Below are 16,738 nucleotides of genomic sequence, written 5' to 3'. Positions count from 1 at the left end.
ATTTGAATTTGACATTTGAAAAGGGATAGATTCGTAACTTTGAACACACAATAACAGTGAAAAAGTTTTAAAAGTTTGGACCGAGTGCCTGAGACCATGGAAAGTAAGTCTTGGTTTCGAGTTAACCAGATCCAGGCCAGAAAGAACCAGTGATATTTATTTGAATCGTCCAAAGTTTGTTAAAAAAAAAAATTTATGAATGATACTCAAATGTAGTTTCTGGAGTTATTGTCAGGTTGACCTTTAAGAAGGCTCTTAATAGTATTTCTCTCTGTTCACCAGTCGAGTTTGTAATTATGATGATACGTTGTGGAGTAGGAAAGAAAGATGAAGACGGGGGACGAATCATATTCCCCTAGTGGGGTAGCCTGTACACATTAACCTGTTTGAAGCGGTCTGTTTTGTACGAACACTCGAGTTGAGGTGGTGGCTCTTCAAAGTGCACGAGTAAAGAAAATATTGATTACTTTGTTCTTGTGTTTTTCTTGCAACACATTGATTATTTTAGTCAGAGAAGGCCAATATGAATATGAATAGAGATTGAGATTCTCTGTGAGTCTTCTTGCCCATGGAACGATCTGAAAAGTGATTAAACGGTCAGCATCCACCATTTTATTTGTTGGGGGAACGAAACCTAAGGTATCGTCGGTCAACAGCCTATACCCTAAAAAATGCGTCAGTCAATTTTGTCTGATCTTCTGAAATTTTGGTGTCGGCTGCCCTGTATTTGCAAAAAAACCTCTTCAGCTCTTTCTTTACCGGAGAACCAGCATTAAGATTTTGAGATAAAAAAAACTGATCAAATCACCGAACAAGAGTTGTTTAGTGATGACAAGATAGCTGTTTCTCTTTTGGGTAGCGAAAAGCAACTAGCATATATTATGTAATAATATCTTCTCTGTGATACAAAAAAGAATAGCAGAATCTTAATTTTCCTTCTTCTAGCATTTATGGAGGACCTCGTCCCTTTCATAACAGCGGAGGGGGGAACGACCTCTCTCTCTCCCAATCTAGTTGCTTCAATCCGATTGAGGCATTTCATATGGGGTTGCCATTGTTTAGGTAGTTTTCACATAATTGGTCACACTCTCATGAACTGATTTTCAGTTGACTAGGTTATTCATTTAAGACATAATACCATGATTGGGCATCAAATGTTCATTATCACAACATTACTTTCTGGTTTTCAAGTTTGGTTTATTGACAAAAGAGTGATTAGTCCACAGAGTCAAAAGAGGTAGAAAAAATACCTTCTTCTGTGTAGAAGAGTAAAAACTATAAAGACTGATGATCAGCATAAATGCCCTTGTTGAATTCTGAATCCCTGTCCTATTTAAGGGAAACATGGGTGCCCAGCATTTATTACCTTAATTAACTTATCACTTGGCCTTACCAATAAATACATGAATACATTTATTACCAGTTGGTTCCTCTGGGTCCTGGGTCCTGCTGCTGTAGTTCCCATTTACACTCACTGAGTTTCCTGAAACTAAAAAGAGAAACAGTTGAGTACAACACCAGGCATCTGATAAAACTCGTCTTTGTACGAATAAATTCCCAGTTGTCTGTACTTGGGGTCTGCCCACCTGGCTCCGCATACAATTTTCACCTTCTACTTCGCCTCTGGTCTCTGTTTTTCACTCCCCATTGCTTCCGCATTTCAGGCTCCCCCCGATTTCATCATCTCTCCCTTCCCCATTCAGATTTGACACTGTTGTCCACGACTCTCCAGTAAATTTCTTCCAACCCTTTTACTGTCCGGACTATTCCTCATTAGTCGTTTTCTCTCTACAAAGAGAAAGAGAGAGAGAGAGAGAGAGAGAGAGATAAAAGGGAATGGGCGCGTCAGGTGCGACGGCCACTCAATTACAGTGACAACCTGGAGCTATGAAGCAGAGGGAGAGATGGGCGTCACACTCAATCAAATGCAGTGTGACCACCAAAAAGGTTAGCACGCCTTCTTCCACATTCCATGATTCCGAAGAGACCTTGAAGCAATTTCTTGGAATTGAATTCTTTGGGCCTTTTTCAACCTTCTTAATCATTTCATTGTCTTGCTACTGTTCTTCTGAATCCCGATTTCCAGACAACTTCTCTTCCGATCTTCCGCTTTCTGAATCCCCGGGCCTCACTCGTACTCATTCTTTAATATATAAAATCGAATCATAAAGAATTCAGCCAAGCTTCTAATAAAGGAAACATCAAATCCTAACAGGGCCTCGCTTCCTCCCGGTTCACCGCCGAGGCACCAGATAAAAGACATCCAATGAGTCGAGGGCGCCAGAAGAATGAACGATAAATAAATAAAAAAAAAAAAAAGGGGAATCGCCTCCTGATCACTTTCGGTAGGTCGCATGCGGCAGTTGGGCCCACCATAATGCGGACACCTCTTTTGGGCACACATTTTAGTCCTTAACCGGCTAACCCCGGACCTGGCTTTTGTCTGCTAACGCCCTCCTCCACGGAAAAGGACAGGGAATCCCCAAAAGCCCCAACCGGATCCCACGAGACCCTCCGTGAGAAGCTCACCACCCTCCCTTCTCGCCTCTCTTTCGCGTCTCCGCGCATCGGCTCTCCTCCCACCAAACCACGCGTCCAAGTGAAAATCGTAAATGTTGTGCTTACGGCTATTATTAGAAGGCTCGAGTTTCAAAGCTCTCAGAACCGCAGGTGACGTCACCATATTGGAACCAATTCCCCGAGGTGGGCCCCGCAAGCCACGATCCCTGCGGAGCACCGAATCAATCGGGCTGCAAGCTATCCAATTGCCCCCCCCCCCCCGAACTTTTTAATTAATCGCGAGAAAAGAACATCCAAATCTCGCGATATTCCAATGTCCCCGTCACATACAGCAAACAAATCCCAACAGAATTATCCACGTCATCACCCCCATTATTTACCGTCCTACCTCTCTCTCTCTCCACGTCTCATTAAGCGAGTGTCTTTTACCTCGGTACGCTCGCTGACACCGCGGACCCCACTCCACCGCCGGGCGGGAAAAGCATGACTTCTTCGTCCATTGGTCTCCAAAGAGTCCTGTCCCATGCCGATGTCCGCTCTTTACCGTCCGATCAAGAGTAGGAAGTACTTGGTGGGCCCATATTAGAACATGGGCATCTCAGTGATGCGAGATTGATGACAACCTCCAATACCACGCTGACACGTAATCTGACCTACGCGTGATTAGTCTAATCGGCGGGCCCACGTGACTCAACTACTAATCCCTGCTAAATTCCTGCAAACGAAGAGTGTTGGCCAATAGAGAAAGGCCACGTCGAAAGGGTCACGTGCTTGACCTCCCGGCGCTCGCCTTATATCCGTCTCACGCGCGGTTTTCCTATTAGCCGCAAATTAGCGACGACTTTGCTTCTTATTAGAGGGTCCCATTTGCGAAAATCTTCCGTTTCATCTTCCCCGGGAGAGTTGTCGTAGAACCAGAAGCAGGAGCAGCACTTGCTGTTTCTGCTGCTCTTATAAAACAGCTTAATTTCGATTTTCATTCTTTTTCTTCCTCTACTTGTTCTTCCTCTTTTTTTTTTTTTTTTTTCTTCTTCTTTGTTTTCGTTTGGTTTAGGGTTTTAGGTAAGGAGGAAAGATCGAAAACACAAAAGGAAGAAGGACGAGGAACAATGGAGCTGAGCATGGTGCCGTATAATGAAGCCAAATCGGTCGGATCAGAGATGGATCCTGAGGAGCAGGGCGACCACGTCCGGTACCGCGAGTGTCTGCGGAACCACGCGGCCTCCATCGGCGGCCATGCCAACGACGGATGCGGAGAGTTCATGGAGGGTCCTTCACTAAAGTGCGCGGCGTGTGGCTGTCACCGCAACTTCCACAGGAAGGAAGTCCCCGGCTGCGGGGACCACCTCCTCCACCATCCTCTGGTGGTGTACAATGCCGCGGGAAGATGGGGAGATAAGGGGTTAGGGAACCTCCATCACGCGTTTCTTCCCCCGCCTCACCATATGATCTCCGCCGTCGATCTCGGAGGCAGCCGGCGCTCGGAGACGGCCTCGGAAGGCGACTACCACGGTAGTGCCAAGAAGCGCTTCAGAACCAAATTCACGCAAGAGCAGAAGGAGAAGATGCTGGCGTTCGCTGAGAAGCTGGGGTGGAGGATACAGAAGCAGGACGATGGGGAGCTGCAGAAGTTCTGTGAGGAAGTGGGAGTGAAGAGGCACGTCCTCAAAGTCTGGATGCATAACAACAAGAACACGCTCGGCAAGAAAGAAGGAGAGACGCCCATTAGCGTGTGAGGGACCTAAGTAATACTAGTCTTTTTTCTTCCTTGTTTCTTAAAATTCCTCCTCTTTCTCTTCTCTTTATCGTCCACTGTGCCAGTGATTGTGTAAGCTTAACCCTAAGAATCTAAGATAGACTGAATCCTAACAAAAAACCGAGCAGTGCTGTATTTTGAGCTTTTGCTCGGATTAATCTATGGGCCGTAATGTAAGTTAGTGCACGTCAATTTCTCATTCACTTTCTCGTTCCTTCTCTCTTTCTTGCATGAAACTTGCGCAACTTGAAAGAGCCCCAAGTTGATTGTTAGATACTGACGGTGAGCTTCTGTCATCTGGGTTTTCTGTTTTCCTCATTTGTTCTTTCGTAAATTCTTCTCTGCTCTTTAAGTGCAATTAGTGATGAAATGCTTGTTTGCACAAGCCAGTCGCAGGTTTGACGTCTTCATCTCAAACAGTTAATCTTAAAAATGCAGACTTTGGATTTGAACTGGGACCCTCGAAATCTACAGACTCGATCATCATCAACTGCCGTTTAAGACTCCAGAATTGGGACAATCTTTCCTATTGCAAATTTGCAATGCATGCACGCGAGGGAGCAGAGAATGGAAATCATTACTTAAGAGTAGTATCTAGTAAGAAAGAGAGGAGGAGGGTTTGAGAATTGAGAGACGACGCAGAGGTGTATTTTTCTGCATGTATCTGCTTTTGTTTCAGTATTGCCTCTTTTTGGCTTTCACGCTTCTAATGGAAGGCAGCAGAGACTTTTTGCTCTCTTTAACTTTGGTGCTTCTTGCGGTTCACGTTATCTCCACATAGCTTTTGGGTCTGGCGCAGTGGTGCACATGCCCGGAGTATGGGCAAAAAGTCAAGACTTCAATCGAGCTTCAGATTAGCCCAGGGCAAATCTAAGGACGCGTTGAAAAATGAAAAGCGTCTTCGCCTAAAACCGTCGCTCGGCCTTGGGAAACGGGTGTGTGGAAAATAGGAAAAAAGGTTTAAAAGGGGCCTGAGAATTCTCCATAACGGCCTTTCGGAATCCGGACCGTAGATCTGGTCGGGTACAACCGGACGTGTGGGTCCGGAGGATGAAATGTCGTCGGGACTGAGCGATTGCATCATGTGCATGTGATGGGCTCTGACAAGCTCAGCACAGTCCGTGAGTAGTGTGCACATGGAGGGGACTTATTGACGGTTATGGTTGTTCAATAACAATGACACATTTATGCAGGGGGGGGTGACGATCCCGGTACCGGGTTCAGTAAGCAGGTGTATAAAAACCCGATACGAGATTCATGTTACGTGAAAGATCAGATTCGTTTTTTTAACTCCTAACTGCATTAATTAAGCTTATCCTTTGTGACATTAAGTCACCTATTTTAATTGCCTATATATCTAATATAATATAAAATTTTGTATCATTTGATGTTCCAAATCGATAACGGTTACCGAACTCTATATATCCCTGTCCTCCAGAAGCCCGTGCGAAGAATGGAGAGTACCGCCCCCATCTTTCTGGGTGGGTCCACTTAGTGGTCTTACCATTTTTCTTAAAAATGCAACCCACGATAGCTATTAATTGTTGGTCCTAGTTGAATGCGCCATCATGGTCAGCTGACCACACCAAAACGACAATTGATTATTGACTAGAGTTGATTTGAGGACTTGTCAAATGGCTTCGTTGTGGGAAGATTCTTAAAACTTTAGTGAACCTGATCGCAAACTTTCTTGATTTTCATATTTTCAATGGAAAATGTACAAAATATTCTAAAAATACATATAATAATTCTTAATTTATGTAAGAAAATAATGGTTAGGTATAAGTCTTAAGTTTCATATTTAATTTTCCTTAAAAATTAAATTATATAATTTTCTCTTGTGACTTAGGTATGTGTATATAAAACATAGACTTAGTTGTGTGTATAAAACATTTCATATGTTTTATAGTTTCTTCTTCTCTTAAGTTGCTTCTGGTTAAAGAGTCACGAAAGGTAATATGACACAGTAGAAGAATCACTCCTGTGGCCTGACCGTTGTCATGTACCGTGGATACATGAGCATCTGGCCACTTTTTCATTCCTTTAACCAAGCAACCATAATATGATTCATATAGAGATTCATCAACAGAACCAAATCCCGCCAGAGTCATATTAAGAACTAGGACACTTAAATTTCCAAATCCCAAATCACCACTTTGCCATCCAACCCTGCAATAAATGAGACAACACATACATTATGAGAACCACATTTTGGGGACGGCAACAAACCAATTGAGAGGTTTCGGTACAAACCAGAAGTACTAAATTGCTTCACCGAAGTCTCCCCAGCTTTCTTTAAAGGCAGAATACACCTAAAGTGGGTCATTGATGATAATCTTAGTAGTTTCCTTCAGACAGATGATGCAAGAGGAAGCAAGAAAATCAAGCAGAACAAGTGCATTGAAACCAATTTGGGAACCTACGTTATGCAATTATCATGAGCACCTCCTCGAACTCTTGAAGGCTCTACTGCATCATTGTTGACTCCATGCTTTGGTTGACCATACAATTTCCCTAGCGTTCCAGATAACTAAGAAAAAGTGCATCATATCAAATTAACAACTGTGGTGAGTCAACACTGCACAGATATTCACTTTGAACACTAGAAAAAAAAGGAGTGCCTATGAACACCCTAAGAACAGAAGAGAAAATAGTTCCCCAACGCCTCCATCCCAAAGTATATTTATAGGAAACCAGTGATTCAGATTTTCAATGACAAGAATGTATAAGTTGAGTGCATGGGATTTAAATATTTTTATTCATGACACTATAAACAGATCTCAGTTGGTTAAATTACTTCAAATTCCAGGAAATTTAACATACTGGAAAATACAAGCAAAGAGAAAAAACCTATATAGAACACTCTACTCCAGCTGGATAATGATTACATCAGTAGGGGAATGAATTGTTTCAAGGTTGAATTACAAATTCATGTCCACTTGTAGTAACAAATGCTAACTGAATTTCCTTATGGCAGATTACCTTCTGAATGAACATAGCAAGAGAATTCTTTCAACTAACTCCCTTCAAACAGCTTTTGCATATTTGTTACTATTAAAAACACCCAACTGTAGTGAACTTTAACAGTTAATTAAGATTTCCTTATGTACTTTTTCTTGCTTCTACAGTACGAGATAGACGTGCAAACAATGAATTTCTTGAGAGAGAAACATCTGGAAAACATTCCTGGACACTTTTCAAAAAGAACATGAATGACTCACATTCTTTTCTTTGAAAAACTGTATTCTTACTAAGGTCGAACTAACCATCTTTTGAAAGTGAGATTTTCATATCTTGCAGCTTTCCCTCTCATTTTCTTATTATGCTCATCATAAAGCCAAATTTTCAAAAAGTTCATTTAACTATCCTGAACAGTGGGATTGTCCAATGATAGCTATAAACGAGAAAATCATGATGAAAATGACTTCCTCCCTGTTGTACTGTTGGAATTACATAATGTAAACACTTCGATATAAGTAAAAATCCAGGACTTCCAATTGGCCCCTATTGATTGGACAGTAATTCTGGACTTCTTGAAATAACAGTCCCATGCCTCCAAAGTAGTCATCTTCTATTATGGGTTAAAGGGAAAATTTTAAATACAATAATATCCAAATGCCCAACCACTAGAAGCTTAATAAGGAGAACAACCAGCACCACCAAAAACGAGTATTTCAAATAATGATTTTTAATATTTCAAATAATGATATTGAATATTATTGGTATACTCTCACATTCCTCAGAACAACTTTGCTTCAGCAACCCTCTATAAGAATGCCCTATTCTGTTCAGTCATGCCAATACTGAGTCTAAAATGTGCTTGTGCACTTTAAGTTAGAAACTTGAAGGCTTATCCCAAAACACTCCCACAAGCATAATTTATAGAAGCCAGTTGAAAAGCAGTAGCACAGACCTGAGAACCATATTTTGAACTTGATGGTGCAACTTTCTTTTCATCAAGGAATCTCACAAAGCCCCTAAAAGAAACATGCAGTAAGTGAAATGCCCTTTCAACCTTCAAAATGTTAATTAACCAGACAACATAGAAACTTCAGTTCTTTCTATTGCCACTCGCATACGTCCTTAAAAGGTAATCAGAGAGAAACAATCTGCAAGCATAGAGAATCATTTCTAGGGCAGAAAATTACTTTTGCTTGTGCATTCTGTCTTTACAAGGGCATCTCACGAATGGACACCTTGTTACATTTAAAACAGTCTCAACTAAGCCATCAAGAGATTCCAGTGGAGAAACCATAACATACCATATGCCTCTTTCGTCTGCCATGAACACCATAGGATTGCAATCGAAACCCACGCCTATTACCATTCTCTCATTCACAAACAGAAGCTGAAAAGTTTACAAAAATGCTTTCTCTTTAACAACTGCAAAGAAAGCTGCAGATAAAATTCAAAAACTGTAATTTAGACCAGAGAGAATGCTGACCCACATCACGAAGAGGTAAATCGCGGAATGCAACGTTTTGAGCAGAAGGAGTGGGACCAACCTCTTCAACAAAGTACAATGTCGAATTATGACCTGAACGGACACAAGTGCCCAGATTATCATGTTAGTATCAAAAGCACAATAAGATATGTAAACAATTCCATTATGAAGAAAGAATAAACAAAATAAGAGAACAAAAAGAAGAAAAAATAAAAAGTAAGTTATTCCATGCATAATAATATATATTGACTTTACATTCACAAAATTAACAATATCAATTATCATAATGATCCACCATCAAATAACAACATTTCAAGCAACGTGAAGAATGTTGCAAAAAACAAAAGCTGACCTGCATAAGCTAAAGTATTGCCACTTGGAGACCACTTCACACAGAAGGCCCAACTAATTGAGAGATCAAGTTGCACAATTTGCTGCTTCAACAAAAATTACTTCTTCTGAGTGCAGGATTTAAAAAACAAATCTATTTGGATAGGTCAAACTCTTATGTTGACTAGATTTGCTGAAGAAAAATCTAAGGGGAAACTAAAAGAAAACATTTTCAATGAAAAAAGTATTAATCTAATCCCAGGGAAATAGCTACTTAAATGGCATAAATAAATGGAAATTCTAAATTATTTGGAAAATTTTGCTTACAGACAACAAACAAATAGATAGTGTAAAAAAAAGGACAAAAGAAAAAGTAACAAACCTCTCCAAATTTTGAATCACTAGTGAGACTTGAAGCTGAATCCCTGGTTAGAGAATCCAAAAACATGAAAGAATGCCACTGAAAAAATTATATTTAAATTAAAAGTGGGAATGTTTTTCTATTTCAAAATACACAAACATACTTTGAGTCAACACCCTTGATGAAAGTGGAGAAAATTCGACATTTTCCATCTGTAGATGTAGTTGCCAGGAAAATCTGCAGATAAAATGGATGTAAACAACTAAAAGATAAGGCATCACAATCAACATCAAGTAAAAATTTGTTATACACCAGTGATGTAATAAATGGTTCACTATCTTCTGGGCCTTGAGAAAGACTGAGATGTCATGGCTCCAACTGAAAAACTTTTGGATGGTTTTTAAATATTACACATCTTTCAGACACCAAGAGGTTGCTTCCATGTTGGATACCTGACAAGTCATCAAATTTGATTCTCATGGATAAACACAAAACAGAAAAAGAAGGCATTTTCTCCTGTATCCATAAGTTTCCAGGTACTCATGGAGTAAAGGGATACTATTGACTTAAATCTTCACTTGGTAAGTGGGTCTATAAAATCGTTTTGGTTATCTGACTTGCTGGGTCTATAAAATCGTTTTGGTTAACTGACTCACCTTTAAGGATTGAGATGACTCGATGTCTTTAAGTAAGACATATCCAATCCCAGCATTGGCATTAGGCCAAGATCTCTTGGAAAGTATGGACTTGAAAATGACTAGTAGTCATTAGCCCCACAATAAGTGGAAAGCAAGCTAGATTGTGAATGCATCCACTGAATAAAAAATTCTAATTTTTTTCTCTATTTATGTTCCTAGAAAATCTGAACTTGAGGCAGTGTAAGCAAGTTGTCATTTTCCCCTGAAAGAAAAAAGAAAAAAAAAAAAAAGATCCTCTGTAACTGGGCCATTCTCTGACATGGTGCACAGATATCAGTGTTACCATTCAGTACCGTAAACATTTTGTCTGGGCAAAGAGAGAATATGCTATAATTCATAACAAGACAGAAATAGATAGCAATGGAACAGAAAGGAAATCATTAAAAAGTAATATGTAAGCACATATTACTGCTGGAAACATAATCTTAATCGCACTGAGATGTGATTCACATAATTTTGAAAAATATTTAATTGACTGGGGAAATACAATGACACGAAGGTAGAAGGAAACACAGGTTAGATCCATGTCCAAAAATCCAAACCTAGTGATTAGATTTGTAATCCAACAACGTAAGGAAAGTTGCATATAGTATACAAACATGTCTCAAACCCACGTAAAGGACAATGATTAGTCTACGTAATTTTGATAGAGTAGGAAACAATCAAACATTTTTGGCATACAGAAAACATTAGAAGTATGAAAAGGAATAAGTTGTTCCAGACAAGATACATAGATGTGCTGCAATTATCCATGTCTAAGGTATTAAGTGAAAGAAACATACATACGCACATTGTTAGGATGCCAAGCGACACTTGTCACCGAGGAATTATGCCTCTTTCGTATAAGTTTACTTACCCACCTGGAGATATAGGCACCATCCACACAAAATGTCACATTACAAAACCATAATCTCAAATAGATAAATGATTAAATCCAGGCATATCACACAAGCAGCACTATAATGATTAGAATGCATTGTCAATGATCTGAACAGCATTAACCTGCCCTCTATTTGCCCTTCTCCTCCACTCACCCAAGTCCACTAAATGGAAAGGATTATAGAGAAATTACCCTTGTCCTACTGTTGACTCTGCAAGCTCCAAAACCGCCCAAACATGTTGAATAGTTCAATCATCACCAACCCACAGAAAAAGAAAAAAAAATTCTTTTGATTTCTATGGGAAAAATTGGAAGTAAGGCTGATGTCTAACTCCTGAAAGTGGATGATAAGAAGATAATCCAAGTGATTCATAGGGAGTCTAGAAGTAAGCGAAGGGAAGAGAAAAACAGATTCCGGGAGAAGAATCACTCAAGAGTTGTCGATTGTTGACCCTTGTTTAGAAACATGGGATACTGACAACATGTTGACTATACCCTTCGGTACACAAGACATAAAAAGGGCGTCAAAGGAAAAACAAAGTATGCCTGTTCTTCAAAGAACTGAAAAAAAAAAAAAAAATAGAAAAGAGAAAGCATGTTACCAGTTATTTTCTTGTTCGTAGTAACATATACATACAGTTTTGGCCCCACTTCCAACAGCAAACTTGTTCTCTGAAATGTAACAGTAATGAGCATACCAATATATGGATAATAAAAGTTTCTTTATCTTATTTTTAAAAAAATCAAAAGTTTCAATTTACTCAATAATAAATAATTAGGACTGCACAAGAGTAAATGCAGAGGAATACAGTTCCCTGCTCCACAGTAAAGAAGGAAACATTGGGATAGAAGCATATACAACATTCCAGGACTTATGCTCTAATTTAACCCATCAGTTTCATTAACTCTGGTACTTCTGTAAACACAAAACAACATTGATTTGATGCACAAAATGAGATAGCACTCCAAATATCATGACATAACTTGCAACATGCCCAAAACCAATCAGAACTTGGGGGTGAGAAAAAGCATCCCTCAGGTCAGATTTTAAACCCATTTTCATAATACAACAGACAAGGGACAACCAACTCAAGCTCCATCACCTTTAGGACTCCACTCAACACATAGTGCAGCACGGTTTAGCCTAAGAATCACAAGGGTTGGAACCCATTCAGATCCTTCTTGGTTCCAAACATATCTGAAAATCACAAAATATAAAAACGAAAATGCCATCAAATTTAAATAAAGATACCCTGTCAGATGCATCTTACCCTAGACACAAGTGAAGATTTCAGACGCTAACAATGGTGATAGTTCAAGTGTTTTTAGTTAATAGAAAGATACTCACGAGTTTCGATCGTGTGATACAGTAACAATTTTGTTTGACTTCACGCTCCAATCTATTCCGGAAATAATTTGATCATGCTGTGATGGATAGAATATAATAAAGCTAAGATATACATGGAAGTAAACAACAACTAAAATAAACATGAGAACATAAGCATTGGTAACTTCTCTATTTTCTCCTTTTTAACCTCTGGATAACATGAGGAACTATGATAACACATGGACAAGAAACATGTAACCACATTCCGTACACCAGATTCGCTTGATAGGCCCATAAAATATTACATCATCTATCCATATTCTCATGGTACAACTGACTTGATGCAGGGCATGCGCTGCAGTCTTAAAAGATAATTCTAGGACAACAGCATTCAGAAGATTCTTTTCCATTAGAGGTAAAATAGAAGGTCTGTTAGAAAAGCACAAGACAGAAGAGAACAATCAACACATAAAGCATAAAATTCAATTTTATATGAGTATCCTTGGATTTCCTCACTTATTTATCATAAGAACTTTACAATTTCAGAAAGTTTCTTCTTAGGAGTATCTTATTTGATAGCTTCAGTTGTCATTTACTTAGTTGAAAGTAATCTTACCGTAGTAAATTCTTTCCAATGTCAGTTTGAAAATTTAATGCAATGAAATATGTTATATGTTCTTAGTTCTAAGAGAAAATTTAGTTCTATTGTTTTTTGATTCTTCATATTGCTGCACTAACATGGAAAGTCATGTAACTGAGAATCTTCACCCTAGCTACTGTTTAATAATATTTGAACAAAAGATCTGATACTTTTCTTTTCATTAGTGCGAATCAATTACTGAAAGTTTTGTATTAAATGGTTCAACTTCTATCCTGAAATTTGGAGCAAAACACTTAAAAGTATTAGCTGGAAAAAGCAAAAAACCACAAAAGCTGCTCACAGAAGTCGTACAATAATAATAGAAACATCAGAAATTGCACAAAACCTCCTAAAATGGGAATAGAATGGATGTTTGAACAATACTTGTAACCCTCAATCATCTGCTGCAGCTACTAGAATAAACATGGATCGCCTACTATACCTATACTTCCAAAAACATGTGTTTTTCATTTTGTTCATGCATCAGTATCCTAAGAGATTATAGAACTTCAAATATAATAATAAATCGTGGGTTGGTTCTTTGGCTTAACAGCCACGTAGGTGGTTGTCCACTGAGGCCACTCGTTATAGTCTCGCTGCAGCTTGGGGTGTTTTGCTTGTTACCCAAATGACGGAAAGAAAAAGAAGAGAAAGAAAGAGAGAGAGAGGAGAAAACCAGAGTCAAGGGGTAAAATCGAATTTATATTTAAATTAACCATAGAAAAAGAAGGGTCACTTAATATAGAGGCAATTATAATTAAAATCCATGATTCTGAGTTAATACAACACAAAATCTTCCTAAGAGACATAACAATCTGAAGAAATTGTGCAAGGAGGCACCTTTTGAAGAATATGTACCGTCTCCCACTTGTCAGGTAAGGATCTACAGATATGAACTTCATTATTGTTTGGGCAAAAAGCAACCACTGCAGCAGAAAAAACAACATTTTCAAGATACTGAACGCAAATGTAGCAGATCCGCAACAATGAGCAAAAGGAAATTGCGATCTCAATCACCTTGTCTCATCTAATTAAAAAAAAAAAAAAAAATCTAAACTAGGAAAAACCATTTAGGTGTTCTAGAAAGTTAGCTGGAAACACTAAAGAAGAATTCAAGGAAATGATGTTCCCATACACAGAAACTGCTACTGACAATTACGTTGGGAGCACGGGAGAACACATACTAGAGTGATCGGGGCTCCAAGCGTGGCAGGTGATGCACTGAGCTAGTTGATGAACCGTATGCGTAGCCATTATCCCTGCAAAGCTTTTCAAATTTGAGGCAGAAGAGACCTAAACCTGGAATGCGGAGGCCAAGGTTGTTGCAGAGTTATGAGCAGACACAATTAAAATAAGATTAAAGGAGGGCGCACTCGGACGAACAAGAGCAATAACTCAAAACGGGGAAATTTTTCATTCACGACCACATCGTTCTTTTTCCAGGCACAGGAAAGCCAATAAGTTCGCCAGACGAAACTTTCCGCCTTCCCTTCTTGCACGCAGACGAGCGGGCCCCGGCCGATCACCCTAGGAGCGGGCCTAGAGTCGGGTGGGCCAAGAAGAGTCAATGGGTTCAAAATAACGCAACCAGATCTGGTACCCGTTTCGAACATACACATTGGGTTTAAGCCATACGGAATTGATTAACGGTTTTCTATAAACTCTGTTGAGCAAAATAGATATAAATCATCATCTATTAATCAATAATCTGGCGAAGAAGGATGAAGATGAGGGACTTTTAAGTTCTATTTACGATAGCATACAATCGACCCTATCAAGTCATACATGAAGTGTATCATAATGGTTTGAGAATTTTATTTAGCTTTTTACATTGATTACATATTTACATATATAATTCGAGTTATTTAATTGTATACTTAAATGTTTTTGAGTTACATTTCTTGTTATAGTATTATTTTCCTTATGTTTATTTCTAGTGATTAGGCTTTAGGGCTCTTGCAAATTTTTTACAAGTATTGCATATAATTTTATTAAATATATTTAAATATTAATATAATCTAATAATAAATACACGAATTAGTGACTCTTGTGAACAGTGGCTTTTCGTACTTAACTGACTAATCTTTTAGATTGTATTGGCTAGTCTCTTGATATATTTCATTACCTCTTTGCCAACAAAATTCGTTCACAGTTTTATAAAAAAAAATTAAAGACCAAACTAGCATGATCATAAAAGTTTATTTTCACTAGAGAATAAAGTTTTAGAAGAAAAATTTTGTTGGTCACGGACAAAAAAAAGGGCAGAGACCGTGTGGAAGGCACAGGCTCTGCGAGCCACATCCACAGATGGACTGGTGAACGAACTACATCCAACCCATCAAAAAGATAAGCAAGCCACAACTTTTCGCCACGTGTCAAGATAGGATTTCTGGCGTCCTGTCCACCCTTCGTTCTTCTTCCATCTCTTCCACCAAACCATAACTATTTCAGCCACTGCTTTCTCTCTCTCTCTCTCTCTCTCTCTCTCTCGCAGGTGCTGATTTCTACTCTCACTCTGTCTTGCTTCTGCATCGAAGGAACAGAACAGACTTCCGTAGAGACAACAATGGCCGCCGCTTCCGCCGCTCTCTCCAGCACCATGTTGAGCACTTCCTTCATCCAGCGCCAGCCGGCCACCACTTGCCTCCGGGCCACGCCTAACGTCAGTCAGGCTCTCTTCGGCCTCAAGACCGGCCGAGGCCGTGTGACCGCCATGGCTGCCTATAAAGTGAAGCTGGTCCTCCCAGAAGGAACGGCGGAGTTCAGCTGCCCCGACGATGTCTACATCCTCGACCAGGCCGAGGAGGCAGGCATTGATCTTCCCTACTCTTGCCGTGCCGGCTCCTGCTCGTCTTGCGTCGGAAAAATTGTCACAGGATCAGTCGACCAATCAGATGCGAGTTTCTTGGATGATGAGCAGATCGAGGCAGGATGGGTCCTGACCTGCGCCGCCTACCCCACGTCGGACGTGGAGATTGTCACCCACAAGGAGGAAGAGCTGAATTAAAAACAGTAAGGTTCAATCTCCACGAATTTCGGAAGGAGTGATCTTTGGTTGTCTCTAGTCTCTTTTCTTCTCCTTTTGGCTTCTTTAATCTTTGTCATAGTCTTTTTTCGTGCATGGGTTGGGGGCTCTGACGAGTTCGATTCGATCTTCCTTTAGAGTGCGTATAATTTAGCATTTCTACGAACTATACAGTATGCTATTTTACTCCTTTCCTGGTTCCTTTTCTGTGCTGCTGTATACAATGCTCTTTCTTGAAATGCAATAGTCCTAGGAGGAGATTTGTCTTTGCTGAAAACCCAATGGGTATCTGGCTGGAATGTTTCGACTGCAAAATGGTTTTAAATGATTGGCAATACCAAGAGAAACCCTCACAGCTTCTCGTTTTCTAATTATCTACGGCTAATGGCTACCAATACAAGCTTTTATGATGCCTGTGATCTGATTTTAATCCATTTACATTTTGAAGTAACCAGGTACTCATCTAGCAAAAAGCCGAAGATTTTTAACTTTGCTATACATGTATATCTGCTTTTAACGATTAAAAGGAAGATAAGATAACGCCTTACTCATTGCTAGTGATAGAACCATGATCAGTGGTCATATAGCAGAAATAATCGCAATTATAAGGGACCAAGCTTTGGGGGCAATCTTGCATCTCTTGTTGCCCTACGCTGTAAAAACTCAGTAACAGTAACAATAAACTTGAGGAACTGAAAAAGTCACACGAGGTGCTGTTGCGTAACCCTTCATGCTTTCATGTCCAAAACATCATTTT

At 39.6% G+C, this 16,738-nt stretch overlaps 3 protein-coding genes across 3 annotated transcripts; 2 read left to right on the top strand and 1 right to left on the bottom strand.

Moving 5' to 3' along the window:
* The first annotated feature begins 3,359 nt into the window (after positions 1 to 3,359).
* On the top strand, positions 3,360 to 4,752 carry LOC137956621 (zinc-finger homeodomain protein 3-like). The gene is made up of 2 exons (XM_068804180.1): positions 3,360 to 4,558; positions 4,715 to 4,752. Exon 1 carries the CDS (start codon positions 3,630 to 3,632, stop codon positions 4,254 to 4,256), a length of 627 nt encoding a protein of 208 aa, XP_068660281.1. The 5' UTR covers positions 3,360 to 3,629; the 3' UTR covers positions 4,257 to 4,558; positions 4,715 to 4,752.
* A 1,498-nt stretch (positions 4,753 to 6,250) lies between these two features.
* Positions 6,251 to 14,407, bottom strand: LOC137956351 (actin-related protein 2/3 complex subunit 1A-like). Its single transcript, XM_068803818.1, has 15 exons — positions 14,141 to 14,407; positions 13,797 to 13,882; positions 12,338 to 12,414; positions 12,093 to 12,187; positions 11,592 to 11,661; positions 10,900 to 10,969; positions 9,575 to 9,648; positions 9,433 to 9,475; positions 9,073 to 9,154; positions 8,725 to 8,813; positions 8,539 to 8,624; positions 8,190 to 8,253; positions 6,700 to 6,806; positions 6,530 to 6,588; positions 6,251 to 6,445 (listed from the first exon to the last, which is right to left on the bottom strand). The coding sequence occupies exons 1-15, from the start codon at positions 14,208 to 14,210 to the stop codon at positions 6,405 to 6,407; spliced, it is 1,113 nt and encodes a 370-aa protein (XP_068659919.1). The 5' UTR covers positions 14,211 to 14,407; the 3' UTR covers positions 6,251 to 6,404.
* Positions 14,408 to 15,425: 1,018 nt separating this feature from the next.
* LOC137956833 (ferredoxin-like) lies at positions 15,426 to 16,258 on the top strand. Its single transcript, XM_068804471.1, has one exon. The coding sequence runs from the start codon at positions 15,523 to 15,525 to the stop codon at positions 15,961 to 15,963; it is 441 nt and encodes a 146-aa protein (XP_068660572.1). The 5' UTR covers positions 15,426 to 15,522; the 3' UTR covers positions 15,964 to 16,258.
* Positions 16,259 to 16,738: the final 480 nt, after the last annotated feature.

Source organism: Aristolochia californica, unplaced genomic scaffold (genome assembly GCF_029961685.1).
Source record: "Aristolochia californica isolate CCGP_79_NKW_82.1479 unplaced genomic scaffold, dmAriCali1.0.hap1 SCAF_2, whole genome shotgun sequence".
Lineage (NCBI taxonomy): Eukaryota > Viridiplantae > Streptophyta > Magnoliopsida > Piperales > Aristolochiaceae > Aristolochia > Aristolochia californica.
This window is presented reverse-complemented; position numbering and strand designations above follow the sequence as displayed.

Bases quoted from the DNA above. Each gene is read 5' to 3' on its own strand.
- LOC137956621 (XM_068804180.1), top strand. From the start codon at position 3,630: ATGGAGCTGAGCATGGTGCCGTATAATGAAGCCAAATCGGTCGGATCA.
- LOC137956351 (XM_068803818.1), bottom strand. From the start codon at position 14,210: ATGGCTACGCATACGGTTCATCAACTAGCTCAGTGCATCACCTGCCAC. The intron at 12,188-12,337 runs GTGAGTATCTTT...TGTGATTTTCAG, and splicing joins GTATCACACGATCGAAACTC to ATATGTTTGGAACCAAGAAG. The intron at 9,476-9,574 runs GTATGTTTGTGT...TTCTCTAACCAG, and splicing joins ATCAAGGGTGTTGACTCAAA to GGATTCAGCTTCAAGTCTCA.
- LOC137956833 (XM_068804471.1), top strand. From the start codon at position 15,523: ATGGCCGCCGCTTCCGCCGCTCTCTCCAGCACCATGTTGAGCACTTCC.